Source organism: Electrona antarctica, assembly GCF_951216825.1.
Source record: "Electrona antarctica genome assembly, chromosome: 16".
NCBI lineage: Eukaryota > Metazoa > Chordata > Actinopteri > Myctophiformes > Myctophidae > Electrona > Electrona antarctica.
In genome coordinates, this window is record NC_136797.1 from 30,139,792 (window position 1) to 30,167,746 (window position 27,955).

General features: G+C 42.5%; 2 protein-coding genes across 3 annotated transcripts in view; both read right to left on the reverse strand.

The window, feature by feature from the left end:
• Positions 1-13,564, reverse strand: part of pi4kaa (phosphatidylinositol 4-kinase, catalytic, alpha a) — a 62,113-nt gene extending 48,549 nt beyond the window's left edge. For both annotated transcript variants that reach the window (XM_079523755.1, XM_079523754.1), the window contains exons 1-13: positions 13,296-13,564; positions 7,716-7,832; positions 7,531-7,624; positions 7,128-7,216; positions 6,498-6,573; positions 5,306-5,574; positions 4,778-4,844; positions 3,853-4,001; positions 2,144-2,209; positions 1,943-2,039; positions 1,091-1,282; positions 706-806; positions 290-419 (exon numbers count right to left, since the gene is read on the reverse strand). In XM_079523755.1, coding sequence (XP_079379881.1) covers positions 290-419; positions 706-806; positions 1,091-1,282; positions 1,943-2,039; positions 2,144-2,209; positions 3,853-4,001; positions 4,778-4,844; positions 5,306-5,574; positions 6,498-6,573; positions 7,128-7,216; positions 7,531-7,624; positions 7,716-7,832; positions 13,296-13,397 — 1,549 coding nt within the window. In that variant the 5' untranslated portion in view covers positions 13,398-13,564. The remainder of the gene's footprint in view (positions 1-289; positions 420-705; positions 807-1,090; positions 1,283-1,942; positions 2,040-2,143; positions 2,210-3,852; positions 4,002-4,777; positions 4,845-5,305; positions 5,575-6,497; positions 6,574-7,127; positions 7,217-7,530; positions 7,625-7,715; positions 7,833-13,295) is intronic.
• A 1,238-nt stretch (positions 13,565-14,802) lies between these two features.
• Positions 14,803-27,922, reverse strand: slc25a1b (slc25a1 solute carrier family 25 member 1b). The gene is made up of 9 exons (XM_079523768.1): positions 27,492-27,922; positions 23,613-23,720; positions 20,127-20,226; positions 19,658-19,796; positions 19,199-19,283; positions 18,361-18,465; positions 17,723-17,838; positions 17,186-17,259; positions 14,803-16,625 (listed from the first exon to the last, which is right to left on the reverse strand). Exons 1-9 carry the CDS (start codon positions 27,601-27,603, stop codon positions 16,511-16,513), a joined length of 954 nt encoding a protein of 317 aa, XP_079379894.1. The 5' UTR covers positions 27,604-27,922; the 3' UTR covers positions 14,803-16,510.
• Between the last annotated feature and the right edge of the window lie 33 nt (positions 27,923-27,955).

Genomic DNA, 27,955 nt, shown 5'->3' on the forward strand with positions numbered 1-27,955 from the left:
CAGGGCAGAATGAGGCAGAAAGAGCCTGCTATGCTGCTATGCTGGTTAATCAGAATGACAATGGGCCAACTGACTGCATTCATACTTGACCTTCCACACTCCCTCCATCCATTCATACTTGACCTTCCACACTCCCTCCCTCCTTTCATACTTGACCTTCCACACTCCCACCCCCTTGTTGTCCTCAGGCTCACTGACAATCCTGTGCTCTGAACAGCAGAGTATGGTTAAGGACACCGTATGCCTCGCTGTTACTGACATCGAACCTGGGACCCTCGTGTCTTCTTACCTGTCGTGTATTGGCTGTGATATTTGTAGAGCTTGACCAGGACAGGAGACGGCACCACAAGGAAGTCCCTCAGTGACGTTGTGACCGAGTGGGCCACCACAGGGAAGCGCTCACATAAACGACCCAGGCCCTGAACATGAACACATCAATTTATACTGTAGTTGTGGTGACATTTGGCCCTCACAAGTGTAGTAGTATTACAAATGTGTGCACGCACGCACGCACGCACGCACGCACGCACGCACGCAGGCTCACAGTGTCACAAAGGGAAGTCCACTTCCCTGAAGAGCACTTCAGTGGGTGTGCCCTTTTTGAATAATTTGCAGGGGTGACTCACAGCGGATATCAGGGGTGACTTACTCCCGGGTCCTTGAGATGAAAAATGTTGTGAATGGTCGGTGTAAGAAGCCCGTTACCTGTAGACAGCAGATGAGCAGAGGCATGTGAGCGATGATGACTTTGCTGGACGTCTTGGACTGAAGCTTCTCGGACAGCTTGGTGCACAGGTTCTCAGCTCCTGGTGACAGGAATGCAGGGGTGCAACAGTTAATCAAAGGAGCGGGCACACCCATTGACTCACCCCGCTCTGTCTGGTCCCAACCAATAGCATTCATTTCCGGTTCAATTCCCGGACCGGCTATAGAAAGATGGCGGGTTTGAAATCTCTGAAGAACAGGCTTCATTTACGGTCTGCAGAAACCAATGGCGTGCCGCTGTCCCTATTTTTTACGGTCTATGGTTGAGAATGGCTGATAAATAACTGTACTATACGGTAGACATGAGCGTAACATGGCATCTCACCCTGCTCCTCGGTGACGGCCCACACCATGAGGTCCACACAGGCAGCGTTGGCCTGGCAGCGCAGCTTGAGGGGACTCAGGTCACTCTGCAGGTACTCCACGTCGTGTAGGATCCTCTGCAGCTCCGACTGGCTGCTGCTGAACTGCTCCAGCACAAAGTCGTGGACGTCCTTCACGTAGCCCGTTTGGAGGTCTGACACAGACACACACGATATAGAGGGTATGCGTGTGACATCATCATCATACCCGGAAGTTATGCGGAAACACCTACAAAAAACTACGTTCTGGCCTTGACAGCCCGTACATCCAAACAGAAATGTCTATCTGATTGCATTAAACAATGTTAAACGATTCATTTTGCCACTCGAATTCACTTTATGCATGTGCAATTGCGCATACACCCTATTGTCATCGCTGCCAGGCATGAACTTGCATATTCCGTCTCCATATTCTAACTTGGTGTATTTTCGTAAATTGATCATACTACAGCGTCACACAAGCTCGAAGCGCGGCGCCAAGCGATGCGTTTCGAGCTTGTAGATCTGCTGCTTTTGAATTTGAAACCTGAAAAGTAACAGTTTTGGACATATAAAAAACAAGTCCCCAGAACTTTTTTTGTGTTATCCTTTTTAGCCTTAATGTCTTAGTCAATCGATCAATCAATAAAGGCTTGGCTCAGGGAAGAGGACGCCCCTGCCATGCATAGTCCACCAAGGCACCGTTGGAGGTGCGACAAAGAAAGCAGGAAGACCATCCTTCTGTATGAAATAAAGCCTTAATGTCTTAGTCAATCGATCAATCAATACAAAAAAATACTAGCCAATACAGGTAATTACTAGGGATTTGTTCTCACCTTTCAGGTTGTAGAGAGTGTCTCTCAGCAGTTTGAAGACAGCCACATACATTGGATCGCTGAATGTTTTATAGTACACATGGACGCCAGGGTTCAACTACAAAACAAAGAAATTGTTCATCAAACAGTGAACTTGAACCGTTCCAAAACAAAAGGCAAATGTCAAACTTTGTTGTGCTGTGACAGAATATGTTCAAATACCTCTATAGCTTCAGTCAAGGTTTCATCCAGAGATTTCAAAAATGTTTCAGAGACAAGCTGTTCCACCTGTTCAAAGGGAGAAAAATTTTAAATCACACTTGTGTGAATTGAGGGGCACTCTTATCACCATACATCATTATACATCATCACATTCCGGCCAATCACAATTGGCGTCCTCACTTTTTGATCCTATATACAGGTTTAATATGTGTATTTAGTTCAATGTTTGTTTTGTAAACGCCATTGACAATGACAGGAAAATGTACGTCATAATGTGCCTCATTACGTCATATTGTCTCTTTATTGTTAATGGCGTTTAATGTTTGTGTTTGCACCGTTTGTTTTACATCACCATTACATCACCTAATCAACATGAGTTAGACTTTAATATATTAGCGCCCCTCAAGTCCAATCCGGCTAATCACTTGTGGTGTCCTCACTTTTTGAGTGGTGTAAACCACTCCTACGACTGGCTTTGTTAGTTTACGTGTCTGTCTGTCTGTCTGTCTGTCTGTCTGTCTGTCTGTCTGTCTGTGCTAAAAAAATGAGCATGGTTGCTACGGTCACCCAGTTCACCCGGGTGTGATTTCATTACGTCAGACATTACGTCAGGCCACAGCTGATCAGGCTATATAAGACCTTACACCACTCAGTTCACACGGGTGTGATTTTTATTCTCAATACGCACTCAGCCAATCAAATCATCGCTATGTTTTAGCTTCACCGATGGCCGCTCAGATGCTCATATCATGATGTCTTGCTCAGGGACACTTCGCACCAGGGGGGACAACAGGTGACTTTACAATTCCCACATGACCTCTCTGCAGAGTCTGCACACAGATCTACAAGCTCACGATGCTCCATAATGTTTGTTGAGCTCGTAGATTGGCTATTTCCGACGCCAGGGATACCCGGTCGAAAGTGGCTAATGGAGGAGAGGACGAATAACACAAGCACTTAAACATCTATCAGATTTTAGAAGCCTTCCGGTTTCATATTTCTCACACACCCAGCTCAGAGTGCACACAGAGAGTTCCGATTTCAAACCGAAACCTTAAAAGAATGTTCCACAGCACTCTCAGAAGAGCTGTGGAACAGCATGTACTGGAATTATGCCGCAGCAGCATTCATTGAAACAGAAGGCAGTTGCAGTGCCTCCGTCAGCATTGAAGTGATGACGAAGGAAGGCTTGAGGGGCAGAAAATGTGTCGGTTTCAATGACTGCTGCTGTTGCATTAAATTATCTAAAACCTATTCTGAGAGCCGACTATTCTCTTGATGTTTCTGTTTACAGAACTTCACAGAACTTTCTAAGTTCTGTGGGTTGAGCGCCACCAAGCCTTGGGACTACTCCAATTTCCACCATGATTGTGGGAAGTTTATAATAGATTGGCCTCCATCAACGGTCATGAATCCCCTGGCCCAGACATGATCCCCCCAAAAAACAATATTGAAAGAGTTTGCATGTGAGATCAGTATTCCTCTTTGTGACATCAACAGTTCAGTTGGTGAAGGGGAAAAGAGGGTACTGTTGTCCCTATACCAAAATCTTCCCCATGCAATATAGATGAATTAAGACGTTTTTCCAGTTAAAAGGGGGAGATTTCCGTTGCCACTCTCACAAAATTGCTTGCTCAGGGTGGGACTGTCGGGTCTCTGCTCTACATGTAAAGTAGACACCTCATTGTGATTTGACACTTTGAACTAACCATGGACAGGAGTTGCCGGAGCATATCGATAGGGACATCAAACTCTCCAGTGCTGCTTCCAGTGAACAGAGGGGAGACGGAGAAACTGGAGCTGATGGTGGAGAAGTAGTAATCAGGGTCTACAGCACTGCCATCAGGGAGGTATGAACCTGAGGAGAAGGAGAAAAAAAACAGATACTGATGCCATACTCACTGCTTGGTGAAATAAATCTGTCAAACGCAAGAAGAGCTACCTGTGTGTTTATGTTATCATTGGGGCTGACACACAGAACAAACAGTATGGCATTAGAACAGCGCGTCTTCCAGGTCCAGCTACGGGATCAATTCCTCGAGAGCTCTGTATAAGACGGAGGCTCTCACAAAACCTATAAAGTAACAGTTTTGCACATATGAGGTTTCCACTTTCCACCCATCGCCGGGCACTATATGTTTTTCATCCTTTTAGACTAGAGCAGTGGTTCCCAAACTGTGGTGCGTGCACCCCTTGTGGTGCGCGGGCACCTTCTAGGGGGTGCGCAACATGAAAAGGCTAATGGTGGTGCTATGGTTTTATTTCAAATATATTAACATATTATGCCAATATATGGCAATTATATGCAGAATATAGCCTATATATGGCATCTATATGCCATATTCAGGTTCATATATGTGCTTATATGTGGATAAATAGGAAATTATGTCTCTATATAGCTTATGCAAGTTACATTTCCATGGGGGGGGGGGGGGGGGGGGGGGTGCGTCAGCTAGGGCAGGAGGTAACAGGGGGTGCATGGCCAAAAATGTTTGGGAACCGCTGGACTAGAGCATATCAGCGAGGTCATGATGGGGACTATACAGTATATGCCACACACAAAAAAGGGAATTCCGGGACATACAGTTGTCCTAACCTCAAAATGGCCAAGTGTTGAAGGACTCTTCCTCTTACCTTCAAAGTATTGTGCAGGATGGTCAGCTGGAGAGCTGGGAGTTAGACCGACCCTTTCTGGACTGCCCTGGAAAGACAGAAGAAAAACAAAAAATGTTATCAAATCTACGACTCCACCCCCACCGAGAGGATGTAGCGCCTCCATCCTACTCCCCTTATTCAACATTCCATGCTGAGATAGGGTGACCAGACGTCCCGGTTTGGCCGGGAGTGTCCCGATTTCAAGCTGCGTGCCCAGAGTCCCGACAAACACTAAAACACTAATATGTCCCGGTTTTCATATTATAATAAATATATACAAAGGAGAAAATATCTAAATTATAGTGGCAATATTATCAAACATTGATGAGCAACAACCATAGGACTGAATATATTAAAAATAAATGGGAGACAGAACTTAGAGAAAAACATTGGATAAATATTTGGAGAACGCATCAAACATCCACAAATTCACACATATGGAGCAAAAAAAAAAGTTTTTAAATACTATTATTGTGTGGGGGGTGTGGCTGTGTTTGCATAGCGTACCTGCTGTGATATGGAGGAGACGGAGGAGCCTTTGCGTCTGACAGTGGCGTCTCCCTGGCACGCGCTGAGCAGAGAGCTGGGCATGATGGAGCGGAACTCGTTGAAGGACCTCCGGCGCGCCGTGTCGCCGTCCTCCCCCGCAGAGCCCAGCAGAGGAGCCTGGGGCCTGGGGAACAGCTTGGAGAGCAGCGCCTCTTCAGTGTTGCTGTAGCGGCCGAACGCCCGCGCCACACCCAGCAGGCAGGGCACCGTGTACCGACACAGATACTCTGTATAGGGGAAGACATACGTCACACATTAATAAACGTAACCACTCTAGCGGCGTCCACTATGGGCACATCATAATACTGTGATCAACACAGTATTCAATGTTTTACAGGCCAAGGGGCCATTTAGCTGATAAAGACAGATTGTGTTGCAGATTAAACTTCTTCAATTTCATAGATAGATTAATAGACTTAACTTGTTGGACTGCACTGTCCGTCTGTCACAAGTGTCTGTCATAATTAATGTTTTTTTTTTATTTATTTTTTTACACATGATCTTTTCTATCATATGTGATTTAGGTCCATGTGTATTTAACTATTTAACTACTTAAACCCTCAATACTTCGTTAACACCTTGAGGGCCCGGGCCTATTTAATCCATTAATAAAATGTGCCCATCATTTATAGCGCCCGGACCACTTTTACCAGCGGACCGGAAGTTGTTGTGAATGTCTGTGTAGCAGCTTACAATAGCCACACCACTCTAGAGTCGATCGACAACAACGGGAGGTAAGAATAAATCTATCGCGACTAGCGACTGGACCGCCGTCTAACACAGGATCTTTTTTCATAATTAGACGGGATGATTTAGATCGCGAGTTATGAACATTTTAAGATTTTCGTTTTTGTCCGCTAAACAGGCAGGGAACATTTTCGATGACGTGTCACTGTTGTGCAACACCGAGGATTGGGCAACAAGCGCTCCTAGGCTGTGGAGCGATGCGACCGGTTTTGATATCATTAATCTCTGTCCTATTTATCAATCTCCGTCTCGGGCAACTGACCGTGAACTTGACAGTGATCTCCGTCTGGGGCCCTTAAACTGTTAACTTGACATAATTGGTCTGTGCTTACTCTTAATTTTTCCTCTTTGCCAAAAATAGCCGATCTGCAGCATGTTGATATAAAGTGTTCAGTGTTTGTACCTTTATCATCATGGTCCTCAGCATTCTTGCAGATGTCCTGTAGCACCTGCATGGTTTCCATGATGGCCTCCAAGATCTACATGTAAGATAATTCAAAAGTGGTATAAGTGATATGTGGAAATGGTCTATGGTGGCGGTAGCCAACAGTGCCCAGGGGTTTTAGTGGCAGGCTATGAGTTAAAAGCTCTATCTTCCCTTAGTAATCATAGCTATACTTTGTTATACTTAAGCTATTTAGTAAACAGAATATACCTTTTCAGGTAGGGATACCAATGCCATCCAGTCAGGTGAGAGAATTCCACAATGACTGTAAGCTTAATTTGTATGGTGTTCCAGTTCCAATTTTGTCTAGTAGTTTTTTGTTTCACCACTTTCAATTGTTTTATCCTGTATGTAGAAATAGTTCTCTCTCCTGATTGGATCAAGTTGGTATTCCAACGTGAAAATATATTTTCTGTTTACTAAATAGCTGGAGAAACAGATCCCTGATACTGAACGCACACTACATAGCAATAATTACTAGGAATATAGGGCTAACAATATCACTTATATCCCTTTAACTAAACCAAAGGGCAACATTTCTTACGACATTGTACACACACACGCACACACACGCACACACGCACACACCTGTCCACGTAAGGTTTCATCCCGCTGGGCGACATCTGAGAGTAGTGTTACTAGAGAGAAGCTGAAGTTCTCTGCTACAGGGAGTGTTTCTGCATGACAGGAATAACAACAGTCATTATAAAAACATACACTCCAATGCACTAAAACATAATGGACTTCATGGTGGTAGGACATGTATTGATAGTTACGGGATAACACCACTTTTAACAGCCTGCTCAGAGACTACAGATGAAAATGAGCTCTTTGCTAACTCTGGCTCAATTACATACATGGAGGTGAAAACTGAAATGTTGTCAATATGCACGGTCACTGGTAAATAAATAGTAGGAGCACACAGTATACATGTGGCAACTCTAGTAATAACTGTGTAACAAACTAAAAACTGTATCTTAGGTAACTTTACCCCTTCCTTTGTGTTCAGAGCTTTGTTCAATCCACTGAACTCTGGTAAGCCCCTTAAGCAACGTCAGAAGGTAGGGCAGAATGCTTTCTATGTGCTGCAACACAACAATTACACGTTAAGACATTGTTAGCACCCATGTTTACACATGGATGAACTAACCGGGTGTTGCCGGTGTGTTGGAGTACCTGCAGCTCGGACTCCACCAGAAAGACGCCCAGGGCGATGACCGCATCCCTCCTCCGCTCGTCCAGCTGGAACACTCCCCTGAAGTCCACAGGGCACATGCACTGCAACTTCTGGACCTGTTAGGGACGGGACCATATGGAAATGTCACGTCGCGATTATTGTGGCCAACATGTTTGCGATTAAACTATGTTATCGCAATAATCAACATATATGCTTAAAATGCCACTTTTGATAAACTGGGGGGGGGGGGGGGAGCATTAGCCAAAATATTTTTTGGCAAAGATATTTGTTTTTTAGTGGGGAAAAAAGCCATACTCTTTATAGGTCCATTGTACAAAGTACAGAGGGTTAACGTGGTATAGAATATGCAGCTTGGCAAATGTGAATTGATGCCAGTGTATGATGAAGGACAATTTCACGAAACACTTTATCCACAGGCAGCATCGGCACGGATAGATACAAAGTCTGGCGCTGATCGGTCCGGCTGCACGCACGCACGCACGCACGCACGCACGCACGCACGCACGCACGCACACACACGCCTCTCTAATTTAATAAACTAATGGGTTTCCCATTTAGATCGGAGGCCGATTCAAAAAATGGCATCTAAATCCTGACCTACCGAAGGGTAATTCAACATTTTCAAAAACATTATGTTGCTATAATTATACTGTATAGCAACCCCAAAAGTGGATCCTGTCCTAAATGGGTTAACAGTACTTAATAAAGCTGTCTTTGTCCACAGAATAAAAAAAAAAAAAAAGTGATTTGATGATGTGTTCCATTAGGGATAGTAGTGATTCAGTCAAACTAATGTGTTGCCAGGGAAGGAGCCAGGCAAGCACAAAATCCCTCCACCATTAATTAGACCAACAATAACGAGGATAAGTTAAAATACTCAGGGGGATTAAACCCTGATCCATATGGCGTAAACACTTCAATATAGTCAGAATGAGATGCAGGGGAGATTCAATAAATCACAGACTACAGTACTTTCTCTAATTCTGATAATTAAATGTTGTTGTAGAGCACAGTAAGCTCAGTGGTCCCTGTTGTGCGAGTCTAGCAAACTGCAACACTGAATGAAACCCTATTCCTACAGTACATATGCATGGATTCAAGCAAATTAAAATCTTGCGACAAATGTTTCGCGAAAAATGTTTGTATGGGATTTGTGAAACAGGGTGAAAGGATTCCGAAACAATTAATACAATATGTAAAATGATGATGTTTTAGTAACATTGTTCCTACTGCCAACCAGGTGAAGAAATAACAGATCGAGGCCTTGGCCTTTTGCTTTTATGTGATTAAGATTTTATCTTAATCGACCTGAACATATTGCTAGTTTGACCACTTCAAATGCTCCAATCTAAAAACAACTAGAAAAAGTGCCCTTCTGGGCACAGGTCTCCACCAGGAGGATAGGACTGTGTGAGATGTTTGGCAAAATGTTTAGGAGTAATATAAACATGTTTGCCTTTGATGGCAATTGGATGATTTGAGGCATTTTGTTCCAAAAATGTGTTTTGCAAAAATCAACCTGTTGGTGGCGCTATAACAGGCCAATGTGAAAAGGGTGGGATATATTCCTCAGGCCAGTAAGAAAATGTGTGAAAGATTTCACGTAAATTGCATGCTGCGTTCATGATTTGAGGCTTTTGTTCAAAACGGGGCAATCTTGCAAACTGTGAAAGCTAATTCTAGCCAATTAGGATGGAATATGAAATATCGGACAGATCCGACTTGAGCACATGACCATAGAGATAGTGTGTAACGATTTGTGAGATTTTTGGACAGAATCTGGAGGAGTAATATCCAAAAATGTGTTAAGTCGGCCTCCTGGTGGCGCTATAAAAGGCAGATGCGGAAAATGCAGGTCAACGGTTTGTCCTTGGCCTCTAGGGAGTGTGCATGCAACGTTTCACGCAGATCGGTGCAGTTTTAGGTAAAACATGTGAAAAGCTGCCTCATGGTGGCGCTATAACAGGCCGTTCTGGAAAATGCGGGGCAGAGGTTCATCGTTGGCATCCAGGGAGTGTGTGTGCAAAGTTTGGCATGGATCGGGCCAATGGTGCCGGAGATTAGCTGGTAACAGACGGACGGAAGGAAGGACGGACGCACACACGCACACACACACACACACACACACACACACGGACGGAGTGCAAAACATACTCTCTCCCCATGCCTTCGGCCTGGTGGAGACAATAACCGATCTACAAGCTTTCAATGACACAGATTGAGAGCTTACCTATTTTTGCTGTGCAACATGCTTCCATTTCCATAGAAGACATGCTGGCTTCTATGGAATCCAAATGACTGAAATCAGTCGTGGCGACTGAGGCCTTCATCAGAACCACCATCATGAAGGCCAACTGTGGCCGAAACGTTGTGTACCCTTTGTGGAATGTCAAGCGATTTAAATATACGAAACACTGAGGAGCAAAGCTGTGCAGACTGTTATCCTTTTAGACTGAGAACCATCCATGATCCATGTTGTTATTGCCTACACTAGATGAGGAGAGTGTGGAAATCAGACATGGGAGAAGACCTCAAGCGTGTTGCTGTATGGGGATGAGACATGGACAGTCACAGCACAACAGGAAAGGGCCCTGGATGGAGTCGAATGGCACTAGGTGTCACATGGAGTCCATAGACGGACCACATCAGAAACATGGACCTCTACGGGGACCTACTGTACCATGGCATGGGTCACAGACAAAGTCAGTCAGAAAGAGAAGGATGAGGCTGGCAGGGCACTAGACTACATACAGTAGAAGCACTCACGGCAGGTTAGCTAACAACACTGTTGAGCTCAGGGACTCTTTCCTTGGTGTTTCGCCTACTGATTACAAGTTAACCGCTAACATTTAACTCCACTAAAACTATGCCTAAACCTAACCCTAACCTCACAAACACTATGCCTAATCTAACGTCTGATGTACAGAGCTGTGAATTCCCCTTGCATATTGAGGAGGATCAATCTTTATCAATAAAGCATGCACGCAGACACAGACACAGACACAGACACAGACACAGACACAGACACACACACACACACACACACACACACACACACACACACACACACACACACACACACACACACACACACACACACACACACACACACACACACACACACACACACACACACACACACACACACACACACACACACCTTTTTGACATTGAATTGAATTCTATGAATCCTGCCTGTATACTGAGTTTCCTCATTTTCTCCCTGTCTACAGTGAAACCCCAGGCTGATTTTGCAGTTCGTTTTAAAAACTACGGCAGATTTTTTAAAAAATGGCAGACTAGTAAGCAACAGAGCTGCACCAAATAAAATAATAAATGAGTGTTAGATTTTCATAGGTGTGTCCAGAGCCAAGGGCATGCCAATGTGATGATGCATGATAGACAGTATTGACACACCTAAAACAAACACCCATTATTAATTTGATTAGCTGCAACAGTGTGTACTATGCACTGTGTGATGCAGTCTGCCATGTTTTACCCTGCTGTGGTTTTTAACCTGAAATGGAAAACAAACTACAAAATCAGTCTAGAAAAATCAGCATTTCATGCCCCTTTATTTGCACAAACCACTGCATATGGCATCAACAACAGTTGGTGCTACTGGTTTAGTGTCCACGGCCTGCCAGTGGCCAGAAATGATTGTGAAAAGTCGGTGGTGCAAATATTTTGCGTGAACTTGATTGATTGAAATATTTATTAACAGTTTGCAGAATTACAGTACATTTCAAGCACAAACTCAATACAAAGGCTGTTAACTGTGAGTGGACGACCCAATTAAGCACACTTGTTTACAAGAGGGTCCACCATGTTCACTTCATCAAAACATTTAGAGACGTACAAATAGACACTTCTATATAGACAAAGAACAGAACAGGAATTCATCATAATGAAGGTAAAAAGGGAAAAGAAACATATACAGTGAGGGAAAAAGGGGGGGGGGCTGGGATGGGGGGTATTCAGATTTTACGGGGGCCAGTTTCGAATTGCAGCCATCCGTAGGTGCCCTTTGAGAGCGGTTTTGAAGGAGTCAAGGGATTTGCATGTCTTAATGACTGTTGGTAGGGCGTTCCACATTTTGGTGGCATAGGAGCGAAAATAATTTAGTCCCTTGTTTGTGCCGAATCTGGGTTGTACATGGTTTGTTGCACTCCCTCTGGTGTTGTGGGTGTGGACTTCGTTAACATTAAGGAAGTATCTAGACTAACTTCCTCTTGTTCTTCCTCGTCCTCTATTTCTGCTTTCATCCTGTTAATCATCATCTGTCTCTCTGGCTGGCGCTGCATGCAGCTACACGTTTTATTTATGACTTCACATGATGTTCACAACATACTGCTGCCGTGCTGGCTGGCTGCTTGCCTGGCTGACACAAACACACACGTCCATAAATCGTCACTCTCTGCAGTAGGTGCAAGGTGCAAGCCTTGAAGAAATGATTCCTGTTGTTGAATGTTACTTTTAAACTAGTATAGTTTACTAAATGAATTGCACAAACACGGGGGTTAAATTAGATTTACTATTATGCCACCAAAATGTGAAATGCCTTACCAACAGACATTCAAAAATGTGACTCCTATCCTCCTTCAAAACCACCACAAAAGAGAACCTGTCTGCAATTTGTCGTCTACGCTTGACACCAGAAATGACCTCACCCCTGCCAATGTTTTCTGTACATAGACCTATATTTGTATCACTCCTATAGTGTTGATGATGTATTGTATGTTATTGTTTGTCTTTAAATGTCTTGTTGACGAATTGAATGGAATGGAAACAAGCCCTTAGGGCCTTGTGTTATCCTTATTAGCATCATTGTATACATATAGTTTATGCAAACTGTTAATAATATAGTACAAGTAATCAATCAAGCCACCATTAGGACCCTGTGTCATTGGAGAATTACACTGGGTTACAACTTACAGCCGACCCGCTTGTTGACACCAGACTTTATACTAGGTTCATTCGTATATTGTAGGCTACATTGTAAGATATATTGATTTGAGGACATATTTGAGTAGTACGATCTTTTGATTGAAAAATGTATTAAGTTTGTAGAATGGGTACAGTTCAACGAAAAATACAGGTCAATACAAAATCTGCTATGAGGATGAAACTAGAAAAAGCACTAAGACTCATAAGACAATAATTATGCAGACCAGACAGACACTATATACAAGTGGGAGGGCTCCTCCAGTCTAAACAGACAATGGTTAAAGTTGCAAAATATGCAATATAAATTTAATTTCACACAAAAACCACCAACAACTTTGTAATTACTTCACTATAGGCTAATACTAACAAACTATATAAATATAAAACTAAACACTTTAATTAATACAATAAGATATTGATGTCCATGTTTCAATGTTGACAGTTTTGTCTAATCCACTCGAGCGTTACTTCGCCGCACACGCACACGAAAGTAGCCGATCTACAAGCTCACGCGCAGTGCCAGGGCAGTGAGCTACTGAGCTTGTAGATCGTCTATTTTCAGGTCAAGCTAGTAGTAGTAGCTATAGTTGTATGTTGGGCAGCTCACTCACCTTGTGTATGGGCGCGGGCCGGTGCGCTGCCAGGGAGCGAGCCAGAGACAGCACGGTGTTGAAATAGAACCCTCTCGACGCCCCTCCGTTTAAAGACGACATGTTTATGAAACGTTTAAAATGCTATACTACTGCTACGCTAAGCTGGACGTTAGCATGTTTATCTGGTCCAGCAGTCATTGAGGACAGACAGGAGAGAGGACTTGACAGGACACAGACCTGCTAGCTGACATCAACAACTGTGCGTACGGCGAGCACCGAGGGTCAAACAACAGTGTGGAGGAGGAGGGTGGAATCATAGACATATGGGTGGAATCATGGCTCATAGATTATCATCACCTCACTGTGGAAGAAAGAAGTAGTACCACAATCAGTAATGCATCGATGGTCATTGCACGTGCAATACCATGCCGTCACCCCATGTGTTTTAGGAGCACGCACTTGCATCGATTACAAACAACCCTTCATTTCGAACAGGAACAACGTTTACAAAGGCTACCGTGTGCCGAGTGTCACACCAGCGTGCATTAACCATTAACATAGGAATGAGCCTAGATGCATATCAATGGCCCAGTCACACAATCAGTCTCAATATTGACTGATTGATTTTTCAATTAATGTCCTTTTGAAGGATGTTTTCTCACAATTTGTATATCAAGGTAGAACCCTGCCATCCTGTGGCTGTTTAATGTATCTCTACAAAAGGACAACTGCACGCTAAGTATTTAAAGGTCACGAACTTGTTTTTGTTTTAGACAAATCTATGTTAATTAATGTTAATAGCCTAATAAACCTATGAATATGCCGGTAGATAAATATATTTTGAGTGGTCATATTTGGTACAAGCAGTTGCCCGGGGTAAGTATGGAGACAAGTGAGAACTTGTCGACCACAACATCAAGGTAATCAAGACACCACTTTGAGCACCATGGATAGCTCTTCTGGTCAGGTGTTGCATGACCGTGGAAAGCTCAAGTTAGGGTGTGTTCAGCACCATGGATAGCTCATGTCAGCCTTCATGTAGAATTTACTGTCTACTCCCCCTGTCCCCATTCTAAACCAGGATTGGGTGCATATGTCCTGTGCCATGTGCTGATTTTTGTGTTGTTAACAGTAGATCATTTGACATTTAGCAAGTTTCACAAAAGTCCAAACTGATGAGAATGCATCATGCATGAATGATGTTTATCCTTCTGGTGCTATCTGGAGGAAATGCAACTATATACTACACAAACCGGACGATTACCCTGATGCTTTACATGTAATACAAATAATAATAATACATTTTAAGGTCAATGTCCATGTTTTATTAGAGTGTTATACAGTATTAGTGACAACTAATACTGTCAGACTATAGTACTGTTGTCTGCTAACTGGAGCAAGGCTACAGAAGGCACATAACATCCACAGCTTGATGACCAAGCCAGAACAGGTTTGTTGCACATTCAGCTATTGGCATTAATCTCTCAATAGAACATTCTCGGAGAAGCATTTATTTATTTATTTATTTTGGCAAATCATCATTAGATTGGCCTTTTTCTTTTTAACAAGACGCAATCTTGGAATGGAAATTTAAAGAGAAGGCAATTAAAAGTAGTCAACCATCATTCAAAGTAACAGAATAAAGGCAATTCTTGTTTAGGTGAATTGCTTTGCTTAAAACAATTTTTCCCAAACAAATACATTTGGAAATCTGTATTATAAACCTTTAACATGGCATGAGAAGAAAATAAAAGCACCATTCCTTGGCATTTCTTTAAGGCATAGAAAGGAATTACAAAGCAGAAACCACATGAAAATGTTAATTATATAAGTAAAAAAATAATCAGAAATACTGCAGATTCTGTCTTGCATTAAACAATCTGAAGGTGCTATATTATTGTGTATACCTTGAACAGTGTACATTCAACAATAATTACCATATTTGATCTATAGAAGTCTTTGTAAATGAATCATACAAATACATACAGTAGGCACTTGTATAAGAGAACGTAAAAGGAAACTATAGTTTGATCTACAAGCTCACAATGAGCTGCGGAACATTGTGAGTCAGGTAGGGATCCGGAATCGAAGGAACCGGATCCACCGTTGAAGAAACCAGAAATCAGTTCCATCACATTTTGGAACCGTTTCCAGGACCGTTTTGATCCCACTGTCAGAGCTGGCATGTGGACTTCACGTCTGCTCTACATACAATTACTATACCAGTGTACCAAGTTCTCAAACTTTTAATTTTAAGGACCAAAATAACTCTTGAGGAGAGTGTACAACTACAACCTTAGTGGTCCATTTGGTTCCATTTGTATACTCTCAGAGTTACAGACCTGTAAGGGTCCATTTGGAAACCCCCTATAGGAATCGTTAAAGGGAACCATTAATGAATCGGACTGCTAAGAGGGAATTGTTAAGGAACCGGAATCGTTTTTTCGGTGAGCGACACCTGCGCCCAACTAAGTATATAAATCAGGTTTTAATACATTTCTGCGACTGGAAAATGTAATCACCTGACAGAATTTCTACAATCTCAATTATGTCGATTTGCTTGACAAATCTTTGAATATAGAATCTCTATTCAAAATACAATCTTAATAAATGCTTTGTGAACATGAATGTAAGGCATTTAGGTTTTAATTGCATCTGTTGATAAAAATCAACCAACAATCATACTTCTATTAGCATCGATAGCCTATCATTTCTTTGTTTTATGAATCCACTGCATACAAAATGGTCCATAAAATAATTAGTTTGTTGACCATCTCTTCATTTCAAGTATTAGCTACTGTACCTTACATTAAGTTGGAACTGTTGAATTATTATTATTATTATTAAATATGTACAACATGAGATCAAAGTCTGTAGAAGGCTGTGGTCACATTCTCAGGTCTAGACCAAAACAAATCATTCATCCCCTTGACCCCTTCCCTGAGCTCTAAAAGAACGTCCTCTGATTAGCAATTAAAGATGAGAGGGTAGGTGTTAAACAATTAACGTTGCGATTGGCGGCCATTTACCCATTCCACAGACATCGATTAGACTTAAATGTGTCTGGCTACAGCAAATTAATCACTTTAAACGTTAGTTGTTATGGAGGTAGATATTACAACCTAAAGAGTAGCGTTGTTGAGGAGGTGACAGGTTTGGAGTTCCTGTCCTTAGCTGTCCTGCTTGTGTACTCATCACTGGGTGGGTGTGTGTGTGTGTGGGGGGGGTCCACTTCAATCTGTCTTCCAGACCTTGTTGAGGATCTTCACTACTTCCTCATAAATAATGAAGACGATGGCCACGTCCAAACACACGCGACCCAGTCGAGGTACGGTTCCTTTGTAGAAGCTGTATGGGACAGAGGAAGGAAGAGAGAGTTTATGTCCGTTGGGGATACTGACATACTGTAGCATTTGTACATTCCATTCATGGGATATCGACAACCCATTTAGACCTGTTACACCTACTGTACAGACTATGTTGTCGAAGCTGGAAACGCCTCTAAGCTGGCAACGCCTCTGTGTCATTTTAGTTGTTGTCAGGTAGAAACCTCTCATCTCCGTAGTCTAAATTATTGTAGCAGATCCACAAGCTCAAAACTCGACGCGACGAGTTTTGAGCTTGTAGATCTACTACTTTTGCTATTTTTGAATTTGAATCCTGAAAAGTATTACAGTTTTGTAATATGAGGTTCCCACCCGACAGAGACGATACTATATAGCAACATAATTATTTTGTATTTGACGTTTTGGCCTCAGGTCTAAATGGGATAAATGTGTCCATTCCTGACACTTCAATTGTGTTTTGTTGTTTCTGAATGCACTACTACTACTACCTCCAAACACGATGCATATCGCATGAGAACTACTACTACCTCCAAACACGATGCATATCGCATAAGAACTTACGCCTTAGGTCCTTCATGCTTCATGATCTGCGTGGCACAGTCCAGCGTGCTTTTGTACTTGTGAGCTTCAAGACCCTGTTGAATAACAAATAAACTTAAGCATTTTCGTAACATCGTTTTTACTACTACTACTTCTGTGTAGGCTTTTACCCTTTTTTCTCCCCAATTGTTTTATTTATTATGCCAATTGATTCCTCCCCACACACATTTATGTTTGTTGTCACTGCTGTTGTATCCTATTGGCTCACCTGCTAGTAAGCAGGAGGCCCCCCTCCCACCCCAACACTCCCCACTGACAGGTACAAACCCCTACCCCCCCCCCCCCCCCCCCCCCCCCCGTAATAGTATGTGTGTTGTGACAAACATCATCCTCCCGCCCAACTTCCCTCCTCCGAACACGAGCCAATTGTCAATAATTAGTCATAATAAATACATGTCATCAACAGATACAAACGTTTACCTCCCCTTTTGGTATCCTGATAGCCATTATTAATTATGATATGTCAGCTGTGGCTCAGAAGTTAGTGTCATACTGTACCTGCATCCTAGTCTTTACAACATCCAAGGGAGTGTTTCCAAACACACTGATAGCTCCAGCAGTAGCTCCAAACAGCCCAGTTATCAACGGATTGAGAGCCTTGTTAGGATCGTCTCCTAGATGATTCACACAAAGCAAGCTATGTTATTGAGTTGAACATGAATGTGTATACTATACTAGTCTTCAAGGTTTTTCAGGTCAAGGACCCCTTAGCTGAGAGAGAGATGAAGCAGGGACCTCCCATTACATATCGTATAAAGTTGTGTTGCACATTAAACTTTTTAATTCAGGCTTGTTTTGCAGCACTATCATCACTGTTCTGTAAATCTATGTTTTGTGTTTACATGTTATTTACACATTATCTTTTCTATTTAATATGTTGGACTTGATGTTAATGTGTATTGTCAGACATTTAACGACATAAACCCTCAATACATGGTTCTGTACTTGGTCTGCTCTTTTTTCCCTCTACACAAAACCTCTTTGCCAAAAATAGCAAAGAGGTAATTAATTAATAATTGGCAGCCTCCCTGTAGTAACTCTGAGGACCCCCTACGGGTCCCGGACCCCCTATTGAAGACCCCTGTACTGTAGTATACCCCCCCCCCCCCCCCCCCCCCACACACACACACACACACCTTTGTACCAGTTCCGCAAACTAGTCATGACATAGAAGCGGATGGCCTGGTTTGAGCCCTGCTTCAGGACTGTGGCTGTCAGTCCCTGGTACGTCCCCTTCAGCCCTGAGGACAGCAGTTAAACAATGTAATCATTAAAATAATACATTACAATGTATATAACGTTTTTCTAGATACAATGTCACTTTACAGAAAACAGTACATTAGGAGAAAAAAGGTTTTCTCCTCCTGAAATAAAGACGGGTGAAATTTAATTTAAGATAATTTGGGCATTTTATTTTCAAGTCAGTGTGTGTGTGTGTGTGTGTGTGTGTGTGTGTGTGTGTGTGTGTGTGTGTGTGTGTGTGTGTGTGTGTGTGTGAAAAACATATCTTTCATTTCACTAGGTCTTTAAAAAGGTTCAATACTTGGAAGGTTCAAATTTCAATACAAAAAAATGTAAAAAATAAAATAAAAAAAGTAGAAAAGTTCGGGTGAGGGTAGCTGGGCAAGGAAGGTCACTACACGCATACGGGCTGGGGCGGCACCTGTCAGCAAGGAGCGTTGGGTGGGAGGAGTAGGACGAAGGCTCTACATCCTTCCAGGGGAAGCTCCTCACTGGCAGGTGAGTCAGTAGGAATCAACAAAGGATACAACAGCAGTGTTCAAATGTGTGTGGTGTAGATCTGATCTAAAAAGACTAAAACATCTATTATGCGAGCCAATGTGAGATAAATATGAAATCATGTAAAACAAAAGATAGATGAAATAATAACCAGGAACAGCTCCGAGTATATGATATAACATGTGCTGGGTTACAGTAAATGAACAGCCAACATGCACAACCTGAGAGTCTTACCCTGAGTTCGAATAATCTCCTTCACCCCATGGAAGAAGCCCTTGTACTTTGGGTTTGCTGATGTCTGGTCATGGATGAATTTGACCTAAAACCAACACACACACACACACACACACACACACACACACACACACACACACACACACACACACACACACACACACACACACACACACACACACACACACACACACACACACACACACACACACACACACACACACACACACACACACACACACACACACACACACACACACACACACACACACACACTTTGACTGCCATGTATTAATTAAGTAATTATTCCGCTCTGCCACGGTCTTTGCAGTACATACTCTTTATTATTTCGTAAACCGGAAGTAAACAACATGTTACAATGTGGAGATAAGAGATTTTTCTGTCCGACAGCAACGATAATGTTAATGCAAGGGTGTACTAGTGTGAAACCGGGCTGACCTTGACCGTCTCCATGGGACAGACCACAACCACAGCCTCGGCCATGCCGGCCCCCAGACCACAGAGCAACCCCGAGGTGCTGGTCAGTGTACCATTCTCATCACGCATCTTATTAGCCAGGAACTCAAACACTCCAAACCTGACGAAGACATGGAAGATCATGGAGACACATTTCAAAATGACAACACACCGAGCCGACGGTTATAGTATGGTATGGAAATAGGTATTTGTAAGTGTTAAGGCTGCAACTAACGATTATTTCCATAATCGACTAATAAGACGATTATCAAAACGATTAATCAGATTATGGCACTTATTTAGCAATTACCTTTGAATTTAAAGGTTGATTTAGGCATTTAGGCATACAAAGATTAATAATTAATTAAACAGTAGTGTATAAAATGTTATACAATTTTGCTCAGCTGCTGATTAGTGTGCGCGTGCACGTGTGCGTACGTGCGTGCAGTACCTGACAGCTGCTTTTGGTATGGAGCCATACACAAGTGAGCTCAGGCCTCTGTACAGACCCAGCACCCCATGACTCCTAACTGTCTGCTTCACACAGTCACCTGAAAGTAAGACAGGAGGGATACAGGTCAAAGGTGAAAGGTGAGAGAGCAAGGCAGTTTTACTTGTATAGCACATTTCAACAACAAGGATCATCTTGAAGCAAGATTCAATGTGCTTTACATAGAACAAGGAAGCACACAACGGAAGCACAATAACAGATACAGTTACAGTGCAGAAGATAAAGGAGAACTAAAGGAAAGAAAAGTAACTCAAATCAAAGGCAGCGGCAAGCAGAAAGGTATTTCGTTGTTTTAAAAGAGATAAGAGTGGCAGCAGACCTGTAGTTTTCTGGGAGTTTGTTTCAGATATGTTGAGCATAAATACTAAATGCTGCTTCCCCAAGTTTATTTTATTTTATTTTTTGGGACAGAAAGCAGAACTTTCACAGATAGGTCTGGATGGTTCATGATATCGTACAAGATAAGAAATGTATTTTCAACACATTATAGACCAACAGTACTATTTTGAAATAACGTATTTGACACCAGTTCTTAAAGGTCAGAGTAAGTAAGACAGGAGGGTAATGTTCAGAGCAAGGTGAGAGAGTAGGAGGTAATAAATGCCTAAATAAAATAATAAAGAGTCAAACAAGAAGAGCAAAAGTCCCTTCTCGCTCCTTATCTTGCTGCACCTTATTAGCGTTGGACATTTTGCAGTCATCACAAGAATATGTTAAATATGTACTGCATTGACCTTACAACTAGGTTAACTTACAGTATATAATTCAGGAGTCTATTGTCTTAAAAGTGACCTGAAGCATAGGATACAAGTTAACTAGAGAAAGACTATACGCTGTTATACCCTCCATCCGCCAAGGTCAACACCCGCAATAACATCCTGCGCAAACTAGTGAACTCCAAGTATAGAAAGGCCTAACCAGGGACTGGGGTTGCAAATTAGCCTTGGCTATAAACCCTATATGTACAACGCAACAGTTTCATGTTTTTACAAACTTGATACATTTGTTTTTGTACCGTCCCTGTTAAATAAACATATAAATAAAATAATAAAATAAAAAGTTGGTGCGCAGACCCACAAACAATCAATGCAACTGCCATGGCCCTGTCTTTCTCTACAGCAGAGTATGCCTGGTCAAGCTGGAGCCGATCACGTCACACCAAATTGGTCGACACAGCCTTAAACAACACCTGTCGCATCATCACGGGATGCGTCAAGAGTAAGACAACACCTGTCCCATGCCTCTATACACTAGCCTGGCACAGCCACACTTCACCCGCCCCTAGTATCGCAACACGAGGCTATCTATACACTAGCTGGCATCTCTCCCTCGCACATCAGACGACTGCGTATCGGTCAAGATGAATGGAGAACACAGGAGACAGACATTAGACACCCCTTGCATGGCCACGTAGCACCCCCACGCAGGCTCCCATCTAGAGCCAGTTTCGTGCAGACAAGCAGCAAGGGAGAACATCTGGCAAGATGAATCGCAAAGCGCTAATGAATGGCTGGACAGAGGAATAACACCAACAGAAAGCCTCGCTAGTGGCCACGACCGTGGCTGGACAACCTGGATGTCACTCAATGGACTGCGTGTGGAACAGGGGATGTGCAAAGCACTGAAAGTCTGGAACTACACAACAGAAGACACGTGCAGCTGTGGATCAGTACAGACAATGTCCCACCTACTGGAATGTGCCGACCACCCGGTGCAGTCCAGAAGACCTGGCAGAACCTACCCCATCCGCTGTGGCCTCAGCTGTGAGCGATATTGGCAGAACGACATCTGAGATTGCTACGGACTTGAAGAAGACTCTCCATCCGGGAAAGCTATGTATATAGCATAGCAACATTACTTTTCTTGACATTTTTTGCAGGTTTTTCTGAAAACTTCGGTTCGGGCTCAGTCAAAAAAAATTGAATAAACCGTGCACTGAGATGAAAGCAGACAGGGCGGCAGACAGACAGACATAGCAAAGTCTAGCAACTCTCTGCTAACAGATAACAGTTAGAAAGTGGGTCAATGCAGCTGCACAATGGTTCATTCAAGCTGGGGATATATTGGTAAAGGAAAAATCAGCTCCACTGGTTTATTAATTCATTGTTTCGATCACTGGGATCTTCATCAGGAATGAAGAAGTGAAGGACGATCTTAGCTGAAAAATGTATCGTTACCTCCCGGTTAGCATATTAGCGTTTCTATCGCTAGATTAGGTGACTGGCTGTGGCACAAAAATGGCAGATTACTACTTCCCGTTCACAGGGGAAAATAAACGTGTGTAGGTTCACCCGCCCCCGCACCGACATCATGTACACACTGAGAACTCAGGTTTATCCTCTCTGACTGAGAGGCGAGATAAGCATTGGCACCTATTTTTATATAAAGCCATTGCTGGGATGCTCCCTGACTATATTTGTTCCATGATGGAACTGAACAATAGCACCTATCAGATCCGCTCTAGTGATTTCTTAAGGCTCAAGGTTCCTCAGGCCCAGACAGAGTTGGGCAAGACAGCTTTTTCTGTCAATGGCCCAACTTCGTGGAATTAACTCCAAAACTCTTTAAAACTGAGCTCCCTGCCATCCTATGGTGAATTCAAAGGAATGCTCCAGAACATTTTTCACCGTGATTGCTCCTGTTTCAATTGATTTATTTTACTGATTGTTGTTCTGTATAAAGTTCCTTTGTAATTTATCCTGATTTATAATGTTGTATTTGACTGTATTTTGTGTATTGTAACCTCGGCTACGTTGAAAATGAGGGCTTGCCCTCAACTGTATTTCCGAGTATAAATAAAGGTGATGGTGATGATGATGATGTGGCATTCAAGTCAATAGCAAAATAAACATGTGGCGTTGTGTGTATGTCCACCACAACCCCATATAAAAAAGATGCTGCCATTTTTCAATGAAGTAAAAATGTTTCAGCTTCCTAAACAAAAGGGTGGTGGATGTTCATAACCGCCGCAGAAACACCAATAAAGTAGATTCGGACTATATTATATAGTCAGAAACACAGCTTTATTAATTCAATAATCATCTTATGTTACCTAACTGTAGCAGTTAATGGAAATCATCCTCAGACTCAAATATTTAGTAAGGTAAGAATTCATTTTTCCCCTGGTGCCAAGCTATAATCCTAAACTATAATCCTGGGCACTACTCTCCCTCTGCCAACCTGGGGAGAGCCCCGAACTGAGCTGTTTCCCCGGTAAGACGTAGCACGTGGAAGGAACATATTATTCCAACCAGTACCTTTCCCCTCCATCAGGAGACCAGGATTCTCCCAGACCCTACCCTAGGCCTAGGGTACACGGGGAGAACCCCTCTGTTTACATTTCTGACTAATAAAACTGTCAGACTAGAAGAAAATCGGGGCAGAAGTCTTTGTTATTAAGAGAACAGATGTTGACAAAAGACTCACCAACGCCTTGAAATTTGGGAGGGTTGGCCTTCTCGTCCAGCTGCAGCTGTGTTTTGACGTACTCAGTGGGGAAAGTAATGCAGATCTCTATGCCTCCTGCAAGCCCACCTGGAACAGCACAGCAGATAATACAAATCTCAATCACAGACCAAGCAGGACACATGATACAAGCATATTATGGTGAGATAGTCAGTAACACAGCAAAAAAAACAAATCTGTTAATCCTCACATTCCCAGGCAAATACAAAATGAGCATAATCTGCATTAACAGACTGGTAGGTAATTACCATAACTACACAGTATACAACTACACAAAAACAGACGTATTTACTGTTTAAATGCAAATTTGTTTTCCTCCTCGTCAGCACATCTCTGTGCCCTTAGCTTGGTCTCTCTCTTTCTGCGCACACACAGAGAGGATTGCATTAAATGTTTACAACACATATCAATATCCTTTTTGTTTGTTTGTTTTTTGGTGAAAACTTCAAAATGTGGAACATGAATGAATCGTATAAATGATAATAACAGAATGACACACACAACACGTTCTTCTATAACAGAACGGTTCCGTTCCACCTTAAGAGGCAGTGGGTTGACACATCTGGCGTTCAACAGCAAACAGAACGGCAGCAGCCGATTGGCTTAGCTGCTGAGCGAGTGATTCTGCCCACATGATGATACTCCCCCTAGGACTAGGTCCTGTTCCAGCTCCAGGGGGAGGTTAGCTTCCAAAACACTGCCTAGGTAACATGTATACTGTAGTTATAGTTCAACTAAGATGTTGAAATATAACTACAGTATGCCCGTAGCACTTGCCGTAGCCTTGACGACCATTCAGTCTTATGCAAAGGATAAAATGAAATTTAGATAGCATGTTATGTTAACTTATGTAGACAGATGCCAGGTTCATTTGTTGAACTCCTGGCATCCTATAGTTTGTATAGTTTCAATGAAAATTTGATTTGACCTTTGTCATGCAGTGCAATCCAACATCTCTGCACACAGCATGCAGGGTCAGGCCAATGTTTTAGGATTCCTTCTTAACAACAACATAACATGTTTTTTATTTGTCACAGACCCACTCAACAAAACACAGCTTCTTCAAAAACAATTTTGCTGCCAAGAGATGATCATCATGGTCAGTTTTGAAGGGTGACACCAAACCCCAGCATTCCTTTGGTTAGTAGATGTCTTTATAGCCAAATGAAGCAAAACCAGAAAAACAAAAAGAGCATGTCATCACCTGCAATCCAAAGCCTTCATCCAGCTAGTACCTCCATTCCTAACTGGAGAAGAGATGCAACTATTCTATAAGAATGAACACAATATGTAAACTTGTGTTTTAGAAATAATTTGTTCCTGATGTTCTACATACAAACCAGGTGAAGAAATCACAGATTGAGGCTTTAACCTTTGCTTTTATGAAATATCCGAGACTATTAAGGTTTTATGGAAGATGCTTCGGAAAACATATTGCTAGTTTGACCACTTCAAATGCTCTAATCTTAAAGTAATAACCAATGCAGACGCATTGAGATTCAGCCATTTTCTCTGTGCAACATGCTTCCATAGAAGACATGCATAGCTTCTATGGAATCCAAATGACTGAAATCAGTTGTGGCGACTGAGAACTTTAATCCATAAATACTGTGTGTCATGGTGTGTGTGTGTGTGTGTGTGTGTGTGTGTGTGTGTGTAGGGGGGGGGGCTGTTTTCATTACAGTTCATGGGGTTTTCTTGTCCTATAGAAGGACTATAAGAAGATCAAGGCCTAATTTATATTACTTAGTTGCATGCTGGCGTAAAACAGCAGATCCACAATGCTGTGTGCAACACTGCACACAACCAAGTATAAATCTTGGCACAACAGTTCAAATGATCAACTTTCTTTTCTACCTCTTCCCGCCTTACAATTCTGTATTGTGTGTGTGTGTGTGTGTGTGTGTGTGTGTGTGTGTGTGTGTGTGTGTGTGTGTGTGTGTGTGTGTGTGTGTGTGACGTGTGCAGGTGAATGTGTACAGACTTGTGCCGAGGTCGACAGAGCAATGTGCTTGGTCATCGTGCTTCATGGAACTGAGCTAAAGAAGTACTGCAGTCCTCAACCCTCTTTCTGACCATAAGGGATCTGGGTCATTAGCAGTGTTGGAAAGTAAAATAATCAATCCTGCAATGTAGAAATACTCTGTTACAAATAAAAGTGTGGAATTCCAAATTTACTTGAGTAAAAGACAAGTATCGGCATGAAAATTGACTTAAAGTACCTCATTATGCAGGATGACCCATTTCACAAGTTTTTAAATGTATAAAACTATTTTGAAAATAGCAGATCTACAAGCTTGCATGTGACACATTGTGAGCTTGTGAGCTTTGCTATTTTCAAATGGCCATAATGTATACAGTTACAGTATAGGGCTGAAGTGGTTAATCCAAATCTACAAAGTATCTTGTAAAGCTGCCTGCCTTTGTCTACAGTAAATCCGCGACTGGTTTGGGGTGGCTGTCTTCTATTGAGACATTCAGATCGTGTCAAAAGGTCAAAGCTCACCTAGACACAGGCTCTGACACGAAGATGTCAAAGTTCAATTTATCCCCTGAGCAAGCAGACAGGCTCCATTAGCTCAATGGTTTAAAAAAAGATGAAAAAAGAGGAGCGATCTGAGCATTCGAAAAATGACGGAGGAGAATCAAGGTACTTATAATTGCCCTCTCCTTCGTCATTTTCCGAGTGCTCACTCCTCTTTTTTCAGGTTTTGGTTCCTGTTGATCCTTGCAGGGGTCGGATAAAGTGCCATGTTTTTATTTTCTTGATAGTCAGTGTGCCATACTGCCCACGTCAACATTAAGTTTAAGTATTACATCCCCTTCAAAATAAAAATATTTCCAACAGATTTTGATTGTCCATATTCATAACACCCTTAGAAATGTGTTCTTTCCCATCAGGACATTGATCATTAGACTCAGAGCAATAACCCCACCTATATCTCCCAGACACCCTCCCCAGTCCAAGTTATAGGAGGTTGAATTGTAGAATTATGTGCAGGATGTGATTTGCAGAGATGTGAGGGGGCTTAATTTAATTGACAATATGTTGTTGTATTACTTTTAAAAGCAAAAAATCATCTCTCACACAATTATGCCAGTGTGCCAGGGATCACCCTGCCTCCCCTGTGTTGGCACAGGGGATTTTGTTGGCACAAATGCATGTAAAAGAGAGAGAGAGAGAGAGAGAGATTGTAGAAAATATCCCAGTACATCATGTACTGTACCAACTAAATGTAAAACAGAGTAACTGCTGCTGGGCACATGATGAAATGAAATAACAAGAGGTTGAGGTTCCATTCCATCTTAAAAGCATCGAACCCCCTCAGGCCAGTACAAGCCTGAACTTCCTGTGATAGTACTATAGTTCCTTCCTGCCAAGATGACACAAACATGGCATGCACACCCCTTTCCCTTTATACACACACACACACACCGTTGAGTATGCTAACTCTCTTATCAGAAATAAATGTACACTGCCACACTGGTGTTTAATGTAGTTATAATAAAAACCGTCAAATCCCGACTGACGAGAATGATCCGCTGAATTCTTCTTTCCAACGGCCAGCATGCAGCACAAAATGATAGCAAAAGAGCTAACCTTACGACTCCGATCAGTACACTGAAATGCACGAAATAACTAAATATATTATGTTCGTTACAGAACACGTCAGACATTAGATCTCATACTAAAGTTCAAACTGTTGGAAATATCAAATGCACTACTTTGTGAACAATGTTACGTTAACTTACACACTGTTGTTATTACAATAATAGTGATGACGAGTCACGACTGTTAAATAACTTTGCCTTAGGCTAAACTAAAGTTACTAAACTTACCTGCCAAAATAGCTTTGCCAGGATGAGTAAGTTTGGTTTTCCCTGCCGGGGCTGCAGCCGCCAGACACCGGGGTCTGTGGAAGGGACTCGCGAACAGAGGGTTTCCAGACATTGTGGTTGCAGTGTAGAGCGAACCCTAACCCCGATCAGATAAAACTACTATTTATTTCATCAGACGCTGCGAATCAGAGCCACCATCTATGAAGCCCGGTGCTTAGTGCAGAAAGAACGCTGCTAACTGCCTCACCACGCAAAGGCACAGCGATGTTGAACATTGGACTTGGTACTAACTGTTCAGAGACTGATAAAGAATGGAAGCCTGTGTACTTTGACAGTGGAGCCCCCTGATCTCTCTCACACTCGTCCAGATGCTGATAGTGTGGACTCTGGAGTCAGGCAGTAGAGTGTGCACGCAGCGCAGTGGTGGTTCAGGGCGCTGAGGGCGGGGCTCAGTTGGTTTGTAG

What these genes read in the sequence shown, in the direction of transcription:
- slc25a1b (XM_079523768.1), bottom strand. Translation starts at nt 27,603, where the DNA reads ATGTCTGGAAACCCTCTGTTCGCGAGTCCCTTCCACAGACCCCGGTGT. An exon ending in TGGCAAAGCTATTTTGGCAG is followed by an intron (nt 23,721 to 27,491) that starts GTAAGTTTAGTA and finishes GTGCTGTTCCAG; the next exon opens with GTGGGCTTGCAGGAGGCATA. An exon ending in AAGCATGAAGGACCTAAGGC is followed by an intron (nt 16,626 to 17,185) that starts GTAAGTTCTTAT and finishes TGTCCCATACAG; the next exon opens with CTTCTACAAAGGAACCGTAC.